At 46.0% G+C, this 17,923-nt stretch overlaps 5 protein-coding genes across 5 annotated transcripts; 2 read left to right on the forward strand and 3 right to left on the reverse strand.

The window, feature by feature from the left end:
• The first annotated feature begins 2,025 nt into the window (after positions 1-2,025).
• Positions 2,026-4,745, forward strand: F4813DRAFT_373450 (uncharacterized protein). Its single transcript, XM_049244812.1, has 3 exons — positions 2,026-2,446; positions 2,582-3,670; positions 3,721-4,745. Exons 1-3 carry the CDS (start codon positions 2,353-2,355, stop codon positions 4,437-4,439), a joined length of 1,902 nt encoding a protein of 633 aa, XP_049095745.1. The 5' UTR covers positions 2,026-2,352; the 3' UTR covers positions 4,440-4,745.
• A 344-nt stretch (positions 4,746-5,089) lies between these two features.
• F4813DRAFT_373452 (uncharacterized protein) lies at positions 5,090-6,031 on the forward strand. The gene is made up of 2 exons (XM_049244813.1): positions 5,090-5,198; positions 5,262-6,031. The coding sequence occupies exon 2, from the start codon at positions 5,269-5,271 to the stop codon at positions 5,707-5,709; it is 441 nt and encodes a 146-aa protein (XP_049095746.1). The 5' UTR covers positions 5,090-5,198; positions 5,262-5,268; the 3' UTR covers positions 5,710-6,031.
• A 1-nt stretch (position 6,032) lies between these two features.
• On the reverse strand, positions 6,033-8,741 carry F4813DRAFT_373453 (MFS general substrate transporter). The gene is made up of 6 exons (XM_049244814.1): positions 8,409-8,741; positions 8,110-8,221; positions 7,960-8,039; positions 7,838-7,902; positions 7,562-7,781; positions 6,033-7,498 (listed from the first exon to the last, which is right to left on the reverse strand). Exons 2-6 carry the CDS (start codon positions 8,198-8,200, stop codon positions 6,368-6,370), a joined length of 1,587 nt encoding a protein of 528 aa, XP_049095747.1. The 5' UTR covers positions 8,201-8,221; positions 8,409-8,741; the 3' UTR covers positions 6,033-6,367.
• A 685-nt stretch (positions 8,742-9,426) lies between these two features.
• F4813DRAFT_373463 (uncharacterized protein) lies at positions 9,427-11,791 on the reverse strand. The gene is made up of 3 exons (XM_049244815.1): positions 11,331-11,791; positions 10,776-11,219; positions 9,427-10,649 (listed from the first exon to the last, which is right to left on the reverse strand). Exons 1-3 carry the CDS (start codon positions 11,647-11,649, stop codon positions 9,919-9,921), a joined length of 1,494 nt encoding a protein of 497 aa, XP_049095748.1. The 5' UTR covers positions 11,650-11,791; the 3' UTR covers positions 9,427-9,918.
• A 1,347-nt stretch (positions 11,792-13,138) lies between these two features.
• Positions 13,139-15,112, reverse strand: F4813DRAFT_383062 (MFS general substrate transporter; the record flags this gene model as incomplete). Its single annotated transcript, XM_049245893.1, has 3 exons — positions 13,139-14,260; positions 14,556-14,768; positions 14,876-15,112. 3 exons carry the CDS (start codon positions 15,110-15,112, stop codon positions 13,139-13,141), a joined length of 1,572 nt encoding a protein of 523 aa, XP_049095749.1.
• Positions 15,113-17,923: the final 2,811 nt, after the last annotated feature.

Genomic DNA, 17,923 nt, shown 5'->3' on the forward strand with positions numbered 1-17,923 from the left:
TAGGTACAATACCTATGTAGTTATTTAATGCAGGACTAGGTTTGGCGCAACCCACCCCAACCGAGTATAAGGCTCCATAAACTACCTACCTAAACCACCCACGATGGGTATTAATAAAGATTAGTTAAATGCAACTATAGCAGTTATAATGTAGTAGTACATATTATTTAATGTGCTTGTTGTAGATTATTGTAGAAGAGGTTGATTAAATCACGACCGTGGCTGCGTGGCTGCGTGGTTGCTTATGCGCCTGTAGATCACTCCGGTAAACATGTCCGCCCTGCTATGCTATGCCGGTCACTAATAGTTTAAGCGGCTCATTTTATAATACTACCCGCTCTAACACCTACCTGCCTATATATAAGCCACCACATGACCAGCCTTGGAACGCTCACAGAGGACCAATGAGGCGACATTTAAACCATGCACCAAGAGACCAAGAGACTAATGAATACCTAGATATTAGGTACACACGTAAGACCTTTCGTCAAAACGTAATGCTGTATTATCTATAACTAACACAGCATACAAGTGAATAGTACCTAAGTTAGGAACATGGGTGCACACTAGGCACGCATAGCAAGCATATGATACGATCGACGGTAAACAATGCTAAGTGCTGGTTTTGATGCTGCTACATAGGTATTGATCTATTGCAGTTCACATGCTGTACGAACGTAGTTCTAGTTTGCTGCGCCGTCAGAAGCCCAGCCCAGCCCAGCCCAACAGGCTAGTAGGCATCATAGCACGGTATGTAGTCTCGTGCGCGGCCACGTCAATCGCATCTATCATGTCTTATATCTTCCCCAGCTAAGCTTGAGAAACACCTTGTAGGCAGCCAGCTCTGGTGCGCGCATTAGAATCCAAGCACGAGAAGGTAAGGAGATAAGGCTGAAATCGTGACTTATACAGAAATGGAGCTAACCGGGTGCGTACCTATGGAACCTATGCGTGTACGGCTCGGGGCAGACTTACGGTTTTCGGAGTCACCAGAGGTAAAACGCCCCTTGAGAATTTTGACCCATCACTTGCAGCATTTGGACGAGGCCGCCGTTACATCCTGATCAGTTACATTCTGATCAAGCAGCCTTTCCAGTGGGATACTACTCTTACATCCCGCATGCCCCTCACCGAACGCGGCATTGCTTTTCTTATGCTTCTGTATGAGATGAGTCGCAGGTAATTGAATAGAGGAAAGAGAAATTTCCTTGCAATCCTACATTTGCGGCGGGTAGTATGCAGGACCATACATTGAATATGTGCGTCGTTGCAGCACTACACCGATTTTGTTATCCAATCAATTGGGTAATCCCACGAAGCCTCACCTCAACAAAATCGACCTAGGTCAATGGAGATGTATGAATCATACAACAGCCTCTTTGTATTTCACAGGATTGCCTAGACCCGTAGTTTTAGAAATCATAATATGAGCGCGGCATATTTGTATATATTCGTCGGGATTCTAAATCGTCGGGCCTATACCTTCGAAAGGTATATTTAACATTTTTCTTCTTTTTTTTTCTTTATAGAATTCTCGTACTGGCGAAATTCATCGTTGCTGCACCGGGATTCTGCAGAAATCGAGGCAGCGCTATTGGCTAGGGTTAGACAACCGATAGTTGACATCTAAATGATGCAACTCATAAACCGAGAGCCAAGTAAAGAGTATCTCTATATTCTTTACCAACTATGATTGCGAACACCTCAATTGTAAAGGCCCGAATTAGGTATATATCAAGATTCTAGACTGAGATCCTAGATCGAGGCGTTAGAAATCACAGACGGAATACGAGACTTGGAAGCTTCCAAGTATTTTATCATGACGAGTTGGAGAGTTGGCGTATTCGCGGTAGGTATTTATGTAAATATGCCATGTAGACTAACCACTTATCCAATGAAGATGGCCAATAAATTCTAATAGTAGGTATTTGAACCAATGCGAGATTTCCCCATGCCTGTACTACCTATTACGTACACCACCTGGGCGGCAGCATGACGTTATGGCAGCTTGCGGCTTGCGAAACAACTTTTATTTCTCCAACCAAAAAGCATCGCGGGTTAAAACAAAATAAAATCAAGAAATTTCGCATTTGGCACTACTTTTGGGGGACGTCAATCCGCCTCATTGATGTTCTCATTGGTACATAGGCCAAGGACATGTATTAACTAACCCTTTTCCATTCCTCCCTAACCTACATAGCTATCTCTTTCCCCTCTTTGTTCGCATATTTAACTCTTCTTCAAGCTTTATACTTTCCCTACAATCAGCTCTAATCATAGTTTCGATTATCCCTTCGCCGGGACGATACTTCTAAATATCGACATCTTCTCGATTGCGCATTACAGAAGATTATGGGAAGGTTCAATTGGAGGAAGCTCCTGGGATGGGATCGTCACCCGTCGAACGGTCATCACGATTGGTCAATTCATGAACCCCATCGTCAACGTAAGTCAATTCACACATCTATCAAATTCCCTACTTAGCTATATTCGCTATTCGCCCTTGCTTCTTTAGATGTTTTCTTCAATTGATCTGACATGAGCTTCTGGGCTAACACTCGTCGGGCTCTCTGATATGAAGTCCTCCCCGTTCATCAAGACGATTCGGTCGAATCTGCCATTCCCGCTCCAGAAGTTACCAAGGTTGCCCTCCGCCTCCGATACCTTATCGAACAGTGCGTGCCATGCGAATTAGAAGAGTTGCAAATTACCCGGCCCCATAGCAAGATAATTACACCCAAAGTCATTAAAGCTGCAAAAGAGGCCGGCGGGTCAGAGAATAGCGCATGTGTAGTCTTCTGCCTCTTGGTTGTCAAACGTTGGTTTAAACATCAAGCCGTAGTTGAGCTTTGGGATGCCGACCTGCATCAAATCCGGGCTACCGCTTGCGAGGTCATAGCGAAGCAGATCATCGAGTCTGAAGATGATATACCTTATCTGCTACAGTCGATTCTGCTTAAGCGCTACTCCATCGTCGTCGACGGCGAGGAGACCCCGCCTGTTAACGCTATCGAGAAAGCTGTCGATCTTCATGCCCTGCGTGTAATTGCTTCTTCAGGCTACCAGAAATGTATTAACTATCTCTGGAGAGGTTGGCTCGTCCAGGACGAGAATGATCCTTCGAGCTTCGTCGACTACAAGGATCGCGACAACACTACGTTCATGCTTCATTTGGATCCCGACCGCATGCGAGCGCCCATGTACCAAAACGCCCTCCAACTAATCATTTCTTTCGTTTACCTGGCTCTCTACACTGGTGCGATCAACACCATTAACCCTGATGGTGACCTGGACTTTGTCGAAATTTTACTCTACGTTTTTACGTTTGGCTTCCTATTTGATGAATTGGCAAAGTTCTATAAAGCCGGATACCACATTTTCAGCTTCTGGAACGCATTCAACAATGTCCTATACTCGCTACTGATGGTTTCGCTCGCTATGCGCATAGTCGCCTTTACCCACTCACCAGATGACGATTCCCGTCAGAAATTCAACCAGCTTTCGTATAACTTCCTCGCGTTTACGGCGCCTATGTTCTGGATCCGCCTGCTGCTCTATATGGATTCATTCCGCTTCTTCGGTGCGATGCTTGTTGTGCTAAAGGTGATGATGAAGGAAAGCATGATCTTCTTTGCTTTGCTAATTGTTGTCGTTGTCGGTTTCTTGCAAGGTACGTATAGAGTAGGAGTATGTACGAGAAGCAACTAACATATTGCATAGCTTTCATTGGCATGGATTATGCAGACGACATGACGGGAGAGGATACGATGTTCATCCTACAAGCTATGGCTAATGCTATCATGCAAAGCCCAGATTTCAGCGGGTTTGAACGTTTTAGCCCGCCGTTTGGAATCATCCTCTACTATCTCTTTACATTCGTCGTCATGGTAATCTTGCTAAATGTATTAATTGCACTTTACAACAGTGCCTACGAGGATATATACGACAACGCTGACGATGAGTTTCTGGCGCTCTTTTCTCAGAAGACCATGCAGTTCGTGCGTGCACCAGACGAGAACGTTTTTATCGCCCCGTTCAACTTGATTGAAATATTTCTCTTAATCATTCCTTTCGAGTGGTGGATGCCGAAGAAGCAATACGAACGTCTTAATGACATTGTGATGGGAATAATATACTCCCCCTTACTCTTTTGCTCTGCCTTGTTCGAAGTCAGGGCAGCTAAAGATATCCGTCGAAATAGGAGGAGGGGCGAGGAAGACGATGATACCGAAGAGGAATGGGAGCAGATGGCGAACGATATTGACTTTGAAAGCGAGGGCTGGGCAAAGAAGGTTGCTAGTAGCAAAGCTAACATCGAAGAGGATCCTACCATGTTAGAGGTCAAGAAGCTGAGAGAGGACGTTGAGCAACTAAAGACATTACTGGAAAAAGTTGGCAAGAACATCAATGACAAGGCTGGAGATGATGATTTACTTTGATATATGATACCATAGGCGAGGACAGTCTACTTGTATGGCGATCATAATGAGTTGTAGTTTTATTTAATAATCTACATTAATACCAGTATAGTGTCTCGCTTGCATTAAAATGGTCAATTGGCGAACTAGAAGAATTATGATATGTGCCTAATGTATAATACTTAAACGACAATGAGATCAGATGATTAAACAATGATCCCCCCAAGCCAGACACTTCTTCTTACGAGGTTGCTTAACCTAATTCTCACATACAATTAGAGTCCGAGTCTCATACTTCCATCAATGGGCCTCTATGGAGTGAAAGCCCATTGCCTCTGGAAAAGCAACGTAATAAATAAATCTAATACGTTGGGTGAAATAGAGTCATGAAATCTATATGTTATTACGCTTATCTCAACAGTATGAGCGGCATGTCTGAGCTTAAAGTATACACGAATTATTAGCCCGTGATGCTACGCTTTCTTTCGTTCGGTTTCTATTAATACTAAAGGGGTTGAGCGTAGGTTCGTAGTATCACTGAACTCTGTGAGGTTAACTACAATGTCAATGTGTCTCCGATCAGGTATAAATTCTCGTCCTCCCCCCGACTATTCCAGTTATGGAGAAGAAGCCAAAGCAATTCATTTCATATTTTCGAATCTCTCGAATGTATTATTGAAGCCAACCCCTAGGCATATCGAATAACCACTGCCAGATTCCTTCGCCCCTGAAGAGACAAAGCCTCACAAATTAATAACAAGGAGATTAAAAAAGATCAAAGTACGTAATCTCAACGGCTATTCTTATAAACAAAACGAGAATCTAACAACAAAGAACATCTAGTTTCGCCATGGCTAGCCAGTCTTCAAACACACCCGGGCTACATGAAGTCCAACCAACTACTCAATCCGACGACTATATATCTCGAATGGGCTCTCTCACTCTCCTCGATACTGAGCCAACGTCCCGTCCTAACCCACATTATTATACCATGGTCACAGTACCCAACCGACCTCACTGTGCGTGCATTCAATGCGAGTGTCCTGATCTCGCGCGGATCCCTACAGTATACGTCAGCAACTCCGGTCACACCTCTGCCGAGCCACAGCCTACTTTTTGCCTCAGATGCGAGAGGGTTGAGTTATGGGGCAAGAATGAACCCTCATACAAAGGATGCAAATGCGAGTGTCGATGCCGGCTTCAGCGTGTGGATGGCGAGCTGCAGTGTGGCGACTGCCTCGTGGCCAACCAGGAGAACCCTCACCGCCATCGGCCTCATGGAAAGGCGTAGTGAGTCAAAACTATAAAGGGTTGGGGGCGCGGTTGATTATATCCTGTAACCTTAACCCTTGGACATGTTTTAGGAGGGCGGAGGATTATACGAATTTTTAATCATCATATTCATCATAGCGGGAATGCTTTCATATTTCGAACCGGTTTCGGGACGAAACGGTCATACAAGTCGACGACTTACAGCATGTTCTAGCAGCTTGTATTAAGACATCATATGATACACTTTCTTATGTTGCCTACAATAAAGCTTGTTCTCATCTCTATTAATAACTTACTATCGATTCAGTAATATAATATGATTGAGTTGATATTATTTAAAATTCTGCCTAAGTGCCTCGATGATTTCATAATTATTGACTTGCCATGTTAGTATTAATAGATCACGAACAGCATACATGTACACGTTGATGTGATCACTTGTGATAGACAGGTTTGGCTCCTAGCTTGCTAGAATAATTAAAATGGCTAATGCACATTACTGACATATCTCTTTAATAACATGGAAAAATACATTCGGCCAGCCGTTCGCGTCATATCGTCCGTTTCCCAAGAACCCCAAGATACAGGATTCAACCAAGTCCACCGTCATAAAATATCCTATACAATACAGGCATAGATCCAACACGCCAGGGAAAAGGCTTGTGTTGTTGCACCGTTCAAATCTTCTTGGCCCATTCACTCCTCGCCACCCAGCTCCTTAGCCTCTTGCCGTAGATGTAACTAGGGATAGTGAGCAGGCTGATTCCTAGGTTTAGCATTGCGATTCCGATGAATAGGACCTTAGGTCCGTGCTCAATAAGCAGTCCGTTTCCGATGGTCGAGGCGACGAAGCTTAAAAGCGCCTTGACGAAGTTGATAGTCACGAATGCCTGGTTAGCATCCTTGGTATGACAGTCAATAACGTAGCTGACCGATGCCTGAGCAGCGAATGGCACGGCTACCGAGTGCATCGTAATCCATACTAAGCACCAGGTTAAGGATAACCCTTCAGAAGCAGCGATTCCGAACCCGATAAATCCAATTGTGCTGAATGGGATAGCAATGGCCATAAGGACCAAGCGGAATTCAGGCTCGAAAACGCCCCCGTTCCGCTTTGCCAACCAAACAGGGACTGCGTCAGCCATCCATCCGGAAAGTGGCGAGAAGATTAACGTGGCAATGGCCAGGGGAATGTTGGTGAGTCCAACCTCTGCCGGTGTAAGGTTGTACGGAGGCGCGGTGAAGATGTTGACAGACAAGACACCAATCATCAAGAGCCAGCAAAAGAAAGACGCGTATACGAGAGTGGAAAATATGACGGCAGGGAAGCAAATGAGAGGGAATGGCTTAATAACGCCCTTCCAGAAGGAGTCGTTCGATAATCGGCCACGGAAGATACGGAGCTGGCTCTTGTAGCTTTCCTTTGGCTCGTTGGCTGGGTCGTCGCCTTTAAGATCGAAACTCCCTATCGAGGATGCTCGCGACCCGGGGCGCTTGTCGTCGAACTTGGTGGTAGGCGGCTTCGTGTACGTGGTCTCGACGATTACGAAATACATGAGGGGTAAAATCAGGCAGAAGATGAGCGCACTAATAGCAAAGGTACCGGAGATACCCATTGACTCGATGATGTAACCAGAGATGATCTGACCCAGCAAAACGCCAGTCCCTAACATGACTCCCCACAATGATAGGCGTAATCCTCGCTGGTGGACGAAGAATAGATCCGAAACCGTCGACGTGACTAGCGTCTCTAGGGGAGCAGAGGCGATACCTTGAAAGATACGCATAGCGGCCAATGAACCGAATGACTATAGGGTGTGTTAGTACAGGCAGCGAGGAGAAAAGGTGAAGAACACCATGGCTTGACGTACATCGGCAAAAGTACCCCAGATGTTCGATATCAACAGCAATAGCGTAGATATCACGAAGAACGGCCTCTTTCCCCAGATATTTGCTCCCGAAGCCGAAAAGAAAGTCGCGGCACCCGTAAACAGAAGAATAGACCCGACCATGAAGGTAGCCACCGTGTCAGGGCTGGCATCGTACTGTTTACTGATTATCACCAAACCAGGTGAAATCATCGGGCCAAGCCTGTTTACGTTAGATTGTCCGTGTACAGTAAAAGCTACGACTCCGGGCCTACTTACGAGGTTGTAACGCCGGAGCTGAAGGCGAGAATGAGCATGATTGCGTTTTTCCTGACATTTGACCACTATATCTCTTCATCAGTCCTCAGCCACTTAAGCGTTTGCAAATCGAGAATACTGACATTGAGGGGATCATTAGGCGAATCGCTCGGCTGCGGCACCAGGATGATATCGCCATCTTTCTTTAACTCGCCGACGCTCGCTAAAAATGCATATTTTATTTAGCACGGAGGATAACGGACGGCATCGCAAGCGGAGCTCCCATAACTGACCTGTATCGAAGGACGGACCCTCATCCTCGCCAAGCTTCGATGTCCCCGGCGGGCGGGTCATATGCCTATCCTCTAGTACCCCGAAACCCATTTTGAAGGAAGAAAACAGAAACTGACGAAGAAAAATAAGCGGTATATAAGAAATACAGAATCTGAAGCGAAGGTAATGGGGAAAAAACGAAAGGTAAAAAAAAAAAGACGCTGCCGGCAGTGTCTGGTCGGATGATTAAAGATGGAATGAGAAAAGAGATGGTGAGAAAAGGAAATCGTCGCAAAATACACGGCGATACATGTCTTACTTATCCTTCTATTAGCGTCCTTGCGACGATGGCCTTGAGATGACCTTGCGATGATCATGTCGCACAGATGGCGGTTGGTAATAGTCCATCGTGTGTTCTCAGTGGAGTCGAGTTGGGCTCGACCCTGCGTTAAGTGATTGATCGCCGTCAAATGGACGTTTGTCTACGTTGTACGTATCGAGCACAACAAGGGGAGCCCGCATCGTTTCGCCTACATGCCTGTGGTAAACCTATGGTAAACGATTCTGGTACAGCGAGAGAGCGCGGTGAGCACAGAGAAAAGACTTATGAAGAGGGCCAATGCGATTGATCTTCGTCTTGACTGTTCCGTCCTACACAAAATAAGCCCATGTTCAAAGGTCAATGGGGCCGAAAAGCGCGGATCACCAGGGTTATAAAACAGACATCCCTCCCACAACCTGGTCGGAAACTTGCCATGGCCCCTGCCGATCCGGCACGATTTATCACGGTAGTTGAAGTAGTAGTTGGTTTGGCGTTTCCAGCCTTGTAGGCCCTCGTACATATGTATGTAGGGTTAAACTTTTTGAAGTCCTTGTAGTGTACATACGCACTTCTGGTCCGGCATTCGTTTCGATAAACGCCCGATTCGCTGTGGCGGGACACTCGGCATCGTACATCGGGATGGGGAAGTCTGGCTGATCCGGGACCTTATCGCAACAGGGGGATGGGATACCGATACTGGATAAAAGACATCTGATGACGCATAAATGCGCCCAGAGATTTATGTTTCGTCGTGGATTGTACTAACTTGAAACGAATCGGGTGACGAATCGGGGCGACATGGACTCCGATACCCCGATTAAAACCACCCTAGCCTGCGGATGCGATGCGGCGGATAAGCTTTCTTATTCGGTACTCCGCCCTCCTGTACGGCCGGTATACAGCATAAACTGTGCGGCAATGCAGTTCATCCAAACACCATATTATATAAGAAATAATAAGGAAAGATAAGTACCTATTTAACTAACTTTACGAATAATTATCATACACATTTAGTCGTTGACACCTATATTAAAATATTGATAATGTATAATGTATGATGTATAATAAATATAATAGTTGGCTATGTATACAAAAGCCACATATAATCTCGAGCAATGCAGGCACCGGCTATAAGGCACGCCAAAGCCAGCACAGCCCTTGAGAACGGACGTCAATCGATATACGAATGGGCATTGCTTCTAAACCATTGGTTGAACCTCACGACTATTTAGTTTCAGACCCATCATTTTGCTACCTAACTAATTGCCTAATCTAAGTCCATCTAGATCGACCACTTGAGAGCCATGGTTTTACATCTTCGTAGCGCAGTGTCGATGGAAAACAACATTAATAATATTATAGACGACCCGAGTTGAGCTAAAGATCGGCGGCTAGAAACCGGTACACACTGTCGATATATCCAAACGTACATTATTTGAGACAAATTCCCATTCTCTTTCAACAGGGAACATCCTTAGGCTCGTATCAGTCAAAACAACAAGTCCCATTAATCGCCTTGCGTTTTCGTATCTTCATACTGTTCTTGACTTGGTGTAAACTGTTCAGGTTTCCTGTCTCCCAATCCCTCTGTTGTCCTCTCATCGTTTTCTGCCTCCTTAGTCTTGGCACCGTTACTCTTGTCGCCCTCGTCTGCTGTGTTACCTACAGCGTCGTCAGCGTCGTCAGCGTCGTCAGCGTCGTCATCCCATTCAGGTATCAACTCGTTTGTGGCCTCGCCCTCATCACTCTCGTCGTAGCCGACCAGTACACTCTTAGCCGCCCGCCTCCCCATAACTGGCAACCGCTTAACTCCTGCATCGCTGGCTTTCTTCGGCACTACTTTCGGATCCAATAAACCCACTTGTACTAGCACACTGGCCTGGTCCCAGTAGACGTGTTCGTGATATAATTTGCCTCCCCGTAAAGTCGCGATGCTTACTATGAGAATCTCGACCTTTTTGTTAGTCGGGGGTACACCTGGAAGTATCCAAGGCATGTCTTGCGTATGCTTGAAAGAGACGTGTAACTCATCGACGACACGGTCGGAACCGATTGTACGTGAAAGCAAAGTGAGTTTCATGGATTCGGGGTTCCTATCAATGAAGAACTCGGAATAAAATCTCTGGAGCTCTTCGGAGCCAATGGCTCCCGTCAAGGTAGGGACATAGGTGACGTGAGGACTCTTGTGAGTCGTATAAGTTGACAAGGTCTGTTGCAAGTTGCGGCTGTAGAATTTACCTGATAGGTGTTAACGGTATTAAGGTAGTTAAACGATATTAAGGGTACCATCTTGTTCATTTATTTTATATTGTCGAACGGGCCAGGCAAGCATCATGAAAAAAGGAGGGTAAGCTTTTCACGTACTTTCAATATTCTGCTCGAGCACCTTCTCCAGGTCGGCGTCTCTCCGAAACGCACTTTGCACCGTTGCTAGGCTTCTGCTCCAGCTGAGTTCTGCGCTGACTCTATCAAACTCGTCCAGGTCATGTTCTGCAAACCCGGGTACTGCGTTGTAGGTGTAGCTCGGATACGACACTTGCATTGTCCCGCCAGTACCCATGCCACGATCGATTTTTCGTTTATCGGTCCTTTTCTTCCCCTGGATCCCTACTATTTGCGTCTGCTTCACTATGCTAACTTCTTCGCCGGTGGTAAGGTGAACAAGTACATGGATACCACCCGGGAACTTGGTACGCGTGTCTGGAATGCGCGTAGGATAGTATGCGATGAGACAGCAGAGCTTAAACTCGGGATTATTATGGAGTACGTGGAAGTGCTCCAAGCAGAAGCCGGCCGCATCGCCGTACGCTGGACTACCGTTAGAAAGTAATACGTGATACATGACTCTCTTGTGCAGTAAAAAACCGAGAGCTAGAGCCTAGAGAACGGTATTTTAGTCTGTCTAGACTGCGAACATACCAATGATGCCGTAGGTTTCGCAGGGGCCCAAGTTGCGACTACTTAATGATTCTAACTTCATTCGATACTCATTACCGCCGTTGCCCATAGGTATATACTCGACGTTGAACCCCTCACTCTTCCATTCATTAAGAGTGAGTAGATCGAATTCATCGTCTTCAGCAGTGACATATAGCTTTGGGGGAGAATGTGGAAAGTCCTTTGAGAGAAAGCCAGGGTCATTATGATTGGGACCAAGGTTAGACGAAATAATTCCTACGTTCCTGTTACCGCGATTCGGCATGGCAGCGTCGATAATGTTAGGGATATTAATTTCCATATTTATGGTGGAATAAATAAAGATGTAATTGGAACACTAGGATTTTTCAAGACGTGTACGAATTTCTTTTATGGATTAGGTTAACTGCTTAAATTTCTATATCTACCTGAATCAGTTAACCTCATGCTCGCGTAAAAAGAGTTTATTGATTCCTGGTTGATCCTAAACCCGGGCATAAACGAGTTGATAGCTGAAGGTTGATTTGGTTATGACGTCAACGTTGAGTCCAAAAACCTGTCTCTTAATAGCATGTGCAGTATGTGTAGCCACACCCCCAATGGAGACTACTCTGAAAGCCAATCATAGACAGAAAAAATCAGCTGTTGTGATATCTGGAAGGTAAATGTGCCTATCTTGTTGATTATGTCCGTTTTGCGTGCATGTCGAAGAAGTAGCTTATAAACCTAATTAACCTTATTAACTAATCACATCCTCTTTCTGCTATAAGCCAAAGGAATTAACTTATGAAGCTGGGTAAATTTAGAGAGCTTGCTTAACTCTATGCACCCAAATCTAGTCGAGGATTAGTCGTCCGCAAAAAAGCCTCTCTAGTTAAGACTGCGAGCCTTAATGACTTAAGGGTAAGCTTTTATAGAAGCCCGTTGGGAAAGATTTAGGCAATCTGGGATATATACTGGACAGCTAGTTGCATTGTAATATTTGTCCTTTACGAATAATCTAAGAGACACTAAAAGTGCTCGGATACGATACCCCCTGGCGTTGAACGACATCGTTCACATGTAGATCGTTGAGCATATGAGCAAGATATCAAGCTAACTACCTAGTTAGGTACCTAGGTAGTCTATAATTGCGCCTTGCTAACATATATGAGAGACGCATTAGCTAATGTATGCGATGGCTACATAACACGGCCAAGACGAACAATACCCGGGCTGACCATTCGGCACCTGGGTCGGCAACTCTTACCACCTTCAAGCTTTATCCGGCCGAAAAACTACACCCGCCGTATGACAATGGTCACGCTCAGGACTCGAGGCCAAGAGATCTCCAGTCATACAGTTACAGCTAAGTACTCGCCGTCCAAGATAATATGGTCGTGCCAATGACAAGAAGATACTGCCTTGTAGCACCACATCGATAATACAAAGGATGGGTTCACTTCCAGATGAGTTATGTACTTGTAGACCAATAATGAATTCTATTCCGAATCATATCAGTCAGTCATTATCATCAAGACATAGATACAGAACGACTACTTCGGTGTCGCTATCCTAAGTCAATGGTATCAAAAATGTTCCCGGCCTCATCATCCCATCCAAGTACAATATCCGTGATATTCCCATTGTGGAAAACTGATATCCTAAAAAAGTTCAAACATGATCATCAGTGAATGACAGACAGTTGCTAGCGATTCCTGTTATATAGATCCAACACAATCGCCCACGGCGGGTCACTAGGCATCAGCATGCCACTTATCGGCACGGATCCGTGCCCTTCCGAATATGGTCGAGTCATTGCAAATTTACTCCTAAGGAGCATGAGTAACGGTTCCTTTCTCTGGGTCACCATCCTCGCTTACGGAAGCTTCGCGTCCGGTAATTCCGTGTCCGACGGCTTTACTGACGCTCTCTTGGCCAGCTACCTCTACTGCATCGGCATCGTGGCCGACGTCCATGCTCCTGCTCAGATGCTCAGGACCGAGCAGAGTTAGAAGGATAACATAAACATAAACGCAAGCCATGAATATGCAGATAACAATTCCATAGTTATACCGCTTTACCGTGCCCTTAGGCGGAAGGGGGAAACGCTCTCCAATTGTGGCTTCGATCGTAGAGCTGGCGGACGAGACCAGATTACCAAGCTGGTAACTGGTGCCGACAACAAAGGTTCGGAATGCACCGGGCGATAATTCCATCAGATGCACAGGGATGACACCCCAAGCACCCTGGACGCAAAACTGCTCGAAAAATGCGGCGGCGATAATTCTTTCGTTAGAGACGAACGTGTAAGGGTATAGCAGAGCACCTCCGATGATGCACATAACAATGATGCTGAGACGACGACCAAAGATCTGCGAACAGAAACCTACAACAGCTCCTCCAGACATGGCTCCAATATTCGCAACAATTTGGGTTATGGTGACTTGGTTAGCGTTGAAGTTGAACTGGTTTTTCAGCATGGTAGGATACAAGTCCTGAGAACCGTGAGACATGAAATTGAAACCAGCCATGAGGAGGACCAAGTAGGTGAGTAACATCCAGTGATGCTTCAGAGCAACCTTGCCCTCCTCCATGAACGTCTTGCCGATACTTCCATTAGCACGTCGCATTGCCTGGTGTTCTATGTATGTGTTGGTCTCGGGCAGAAAATAACGCCAGATGATGAAAAGGACAGGGGGTCCGGCGCCGAACCAAAATAGAGGACGCCATCCGTGAGAGGTGGAATTGACCAAACCGCGGGCAAAAGCTGTGGCGAGGAGATAACCGAAAGCGTATCCTTGCTGAAGGATACCACTCATTAAACCTCTGGCCTCGTTCGGTAGATCTTCCAAAGCCGTTGCGGCGGCATTTCCATAAAGACCGCCCATAGCGACTCCGAAGAGAGCTCGGCAAGCTAGAAATTGACCGTACGTATTACAGAAACCGGTTCCCTATAATTCGCAAGTTAGCGATCCGAAGTTACTCTTAAAAAGAGGAATATCGCTCAAACGCGACGCTGGAACCACAAAAACGAAGCTTTGCCAACGCTGCGCCAAGCGGCGCCAAGCTGTGGGATAGTGATTGACATCCCGAGCTTAAGGAACGTCACGCTACGAGGTAACTTCATGGGGGTGTTCTTGGGGCTTGGGGCTTGGGGGTGGAACCCTCCAATGGATTTTCTGGGGAGCATGAACCATGATGTAAGTGGTGTAAGTGGTGTAAGTGATGTGCAAATAAGCGACATACCAATTCAAGTACGATAAATAGCAAGTTATTTACGATGAAGGGCCACTTGCGACCGTACCGATCAGACGCGATACCGAACATGATGGAGCCGACAGATCGAAACATGAGGACAAGCGTAATGCCCCATGTGATATCCGTGTTGGTCCTGTCGAACGATTCGGCCAAGTCGTCAACTGTCAAGGATACAGTGAAGAAATCGAAAGCATCCCATGTCTATATTCACACAACAGATTGCCGAACACGGTCAGCAACAACAACAACGACGACGACGACGACGACGACGACACAGAGATAGAAGAGGAGCAAACAGTCAGACTTACCCAGGCCCAAAATGCGACACCAAAGAAAGCCCATTGGTGTCGATTCAGCATTCTAATTAAGCGAATCGGGTTGGGTGCTTTCGTCATGGGTGGCTTCAGCGTAGAGATACGCGTAGCCAAATATTCTCTCGCCGACATGCCATGATGAGGAGGGTGCATGTCGGACTCATCGACAATTACATTTCCATAAGAGTTGTGAGGCGCTGGTGCGCCTTCGTTCTTAGCGATTGTCGCCATTGCTGAGCTATATCAAGCAAATGAGGCTCTCGTTTGTGCGATGTTCACTACAATAAGAGAACACACAATGACCAGAGTCAGGAGGGACTCGGTCGTATTTAACAGAGGCCGGGATGAGAGAAAAAAGTGATGGAATAAATGGCTACGGCTTACGGGAGATAATGGAGATAATACGGGATACTCGACAGGTTATTATAATGTGGTTTCCTACATACAACAACCTGGTCATCACCCCAACCCAACCCGAAGGTCCTCTTGCCTCTATGTAGGCGGTCTAGGGGATTAATCTTGGGGTGGTGCGGGGGAATGGAATGGGATCCCTGGAGCTACCGGGATCCCATATGCAAGTTACGGAGATGATGATTGGGTAGATATTTGGGCGGATAGCTGACGTTATGTTGCCAACAGTCATGAGAGTGAGAAGAAACACCCGAGGGCGGTACCATCGCGGGCTCTACAGGCTTGGCCTATCGAATACTCTTGCCATTTTTCTTTGAGATCCGAGCCAAGAACAAAAAGACCACGAGGTTTCTTTCATATTATGGGCTAGACTATCCGACGATCGGTAGTGTACGGAAGCTATGATATAAGCGTTGCGTTGAAAGAGGAGGAAGAAGGCAAGGGCTGTTGGTAAACTGGTAACCTGGTAAACTGATAAACCTACTAGGTTGAATTAGAGAGCTGCTGCTTCTCGCCCCTGACGGCTGACGGCTGTGGAGATGATGAGGGATGGGGAGGGATGGGGAGGGGAGAGTTTTGGTTCCGTTTGCTCAAATCGCGTCCGTGTTTTTTTAGGGTAGGGTAAGGCATGTGCTGGATTTCTGTTGTACTTTTATTACCACGTACTTCCAGACGTCCATACTACCACACTACATACATTGGGTACCTTTATGGGGTATGATGTATGTACATAGCTCTCAGAATATCCAGAATATCAGCGTATGCATCTCGAGCAAGCCGCGGGCCTAGTGTATTACAAATCTGATTCAATACCTACATACTATGAGGTCGTGCATTATCACGAAGTTACATCATTGTTGGAGGCGAGAATATGTAGCAACGGCATACCGAACGAAGCCGAATGGTCAGCCGCACAAGTAAATATAACGGGACAGGGGAGCCCTAAGGGCCTAACCTAGGTACTAAACAGCATTTTCTCGAACACGGACTCATACAGCTCATATAGCTATATTACTAGATCCTCATACGATTTACTTCCCTGGCCATCCCCTCATTTCCCCACGCTGGGATAGAGATCCTACTAACCTAGGTTAGTATGTCACACACCTAATCTACATACCTCAGGTATGCCAAAGCTGGAGAACCCCAATCCACTTAAACTCGATACTCTAAGACACACAAGTCACCAACCTAGGTTACTGAAGATAGTAGATCCTCATGGCGTCCCATTACGCCACAATATTTTCTGAGGCGTAAAGGATTCTGTACTTAACATGCGAGCCTAACCCCTAACGGCTTGTCCTAAAGATGTGTGGGGGGAGATGGGGACTCCCAAGAAAATAAAGGACATCACCGGCGATTTTGGCCATATCGCCCGGACCCTGCTGTGGAGAGGCTAAGTTATTAACAGGCCATGTCGCTGTCGCCAAGTTTCTTATTTAATATTATCCTGAGGGACCATCAGCAAGTCTAGGTCTAGATCTAGGTCTCTTCGTCTTGGGAAACGCAGCGCAAACAATCTATCGGAACTGTGACCTTTAAACCCTATCGCACGAGCTTCCAGATCTTGTCCTTCCCTCCTGCTGCGAAAGAAGATGCGCTACGACGTGAAAATGCCGTGGCACCAGCGAGAGCTATCCTATAGGCGGCTGCAAGCTTAGCCCACTGATAAAGCCGGGTGCGACTGAACACAAGATCCGGGAGGACAATACGATGTCGCTTAGCCCTAAGGACTGCGATCTGGACCTTACGGCCAAGACTTGAGTTCATTGTGTGATTTCACACGCCCTATTTTTTGGTTGTCGCATGTTTACCAGGTGAAGAAATTGGGTGAGGGTTTTTATTCTATTTTTATTTCATTTTATAAATGCTACTTACACCAAGCCAAACTATGAAATATTCCCTCAATGCCGTACCCACGATTTCGAATGTCCGCATCAGAAGAGGTCCTAGCCCGTCGCGCAGCCTATGCACGGTGAGACGGAATACTTATCTGTTAACCTAGGTAGTCACTTACATATTTGTGCCGACAACGCGAACAAGCTATCTAAGATGAGCCAACGGCGCCAAACATACGCGATGGGTTCCGGTTCCTACTTTTCCCGGGATATTATCTGCTCTGCTTCGGCTGTACGCCGTTTCCTCGCCACCCCGTCCAAAGGTCCGAGAGTCTTTTTCACGGAGGCAAGTGAACTTAACCTATGAATGCATATATCGAACTACTTTTACTCCCATGAAAGAGAAGACCGCCAAGAATACCACGTGTCCAATATAGCTCCATGGTAAGGATTAAAAACATGGAAAGTTGAGAAATGTTAAGATAACACTTCCGAACCCCTGAACGCATGGTATAGTCCTGGGTTAAAGAAATGAAACTACTAATTCACTTATAAGATTCTTGGACAACAATACTAGCAGGGACTATACAGTATAATATAATACTAGTTATACCTATTGGTTTATGTCTACTGGTTGAGTTAGGCCTGGTAACTATATCCAGTCTCTACCCTAAGTAGTATTCCAACAAATTTCACGTGTCAACTTAGAGTTCCAATAGTCATAGGCAACATCAGAACTAACAAGAAGAGACAAGTTCTAATACAATATAAAATCCCAAGGACAACAGCAACG

This window comes from Daldinia decipiens (genome assembly GCF_022478715.1).
Source record: "Daldinia decipiens strain CBS 113046 unplaced genomic scaffold F4813scaffold_43, whole genome shotgun sequence".
Lineage (NCBI taxonomy): Eukaryota > Fungi > Ascomycota > Sordariomycetes > Xylariales > Hypoxylaceae > Daldinia > Daldinia decipiens.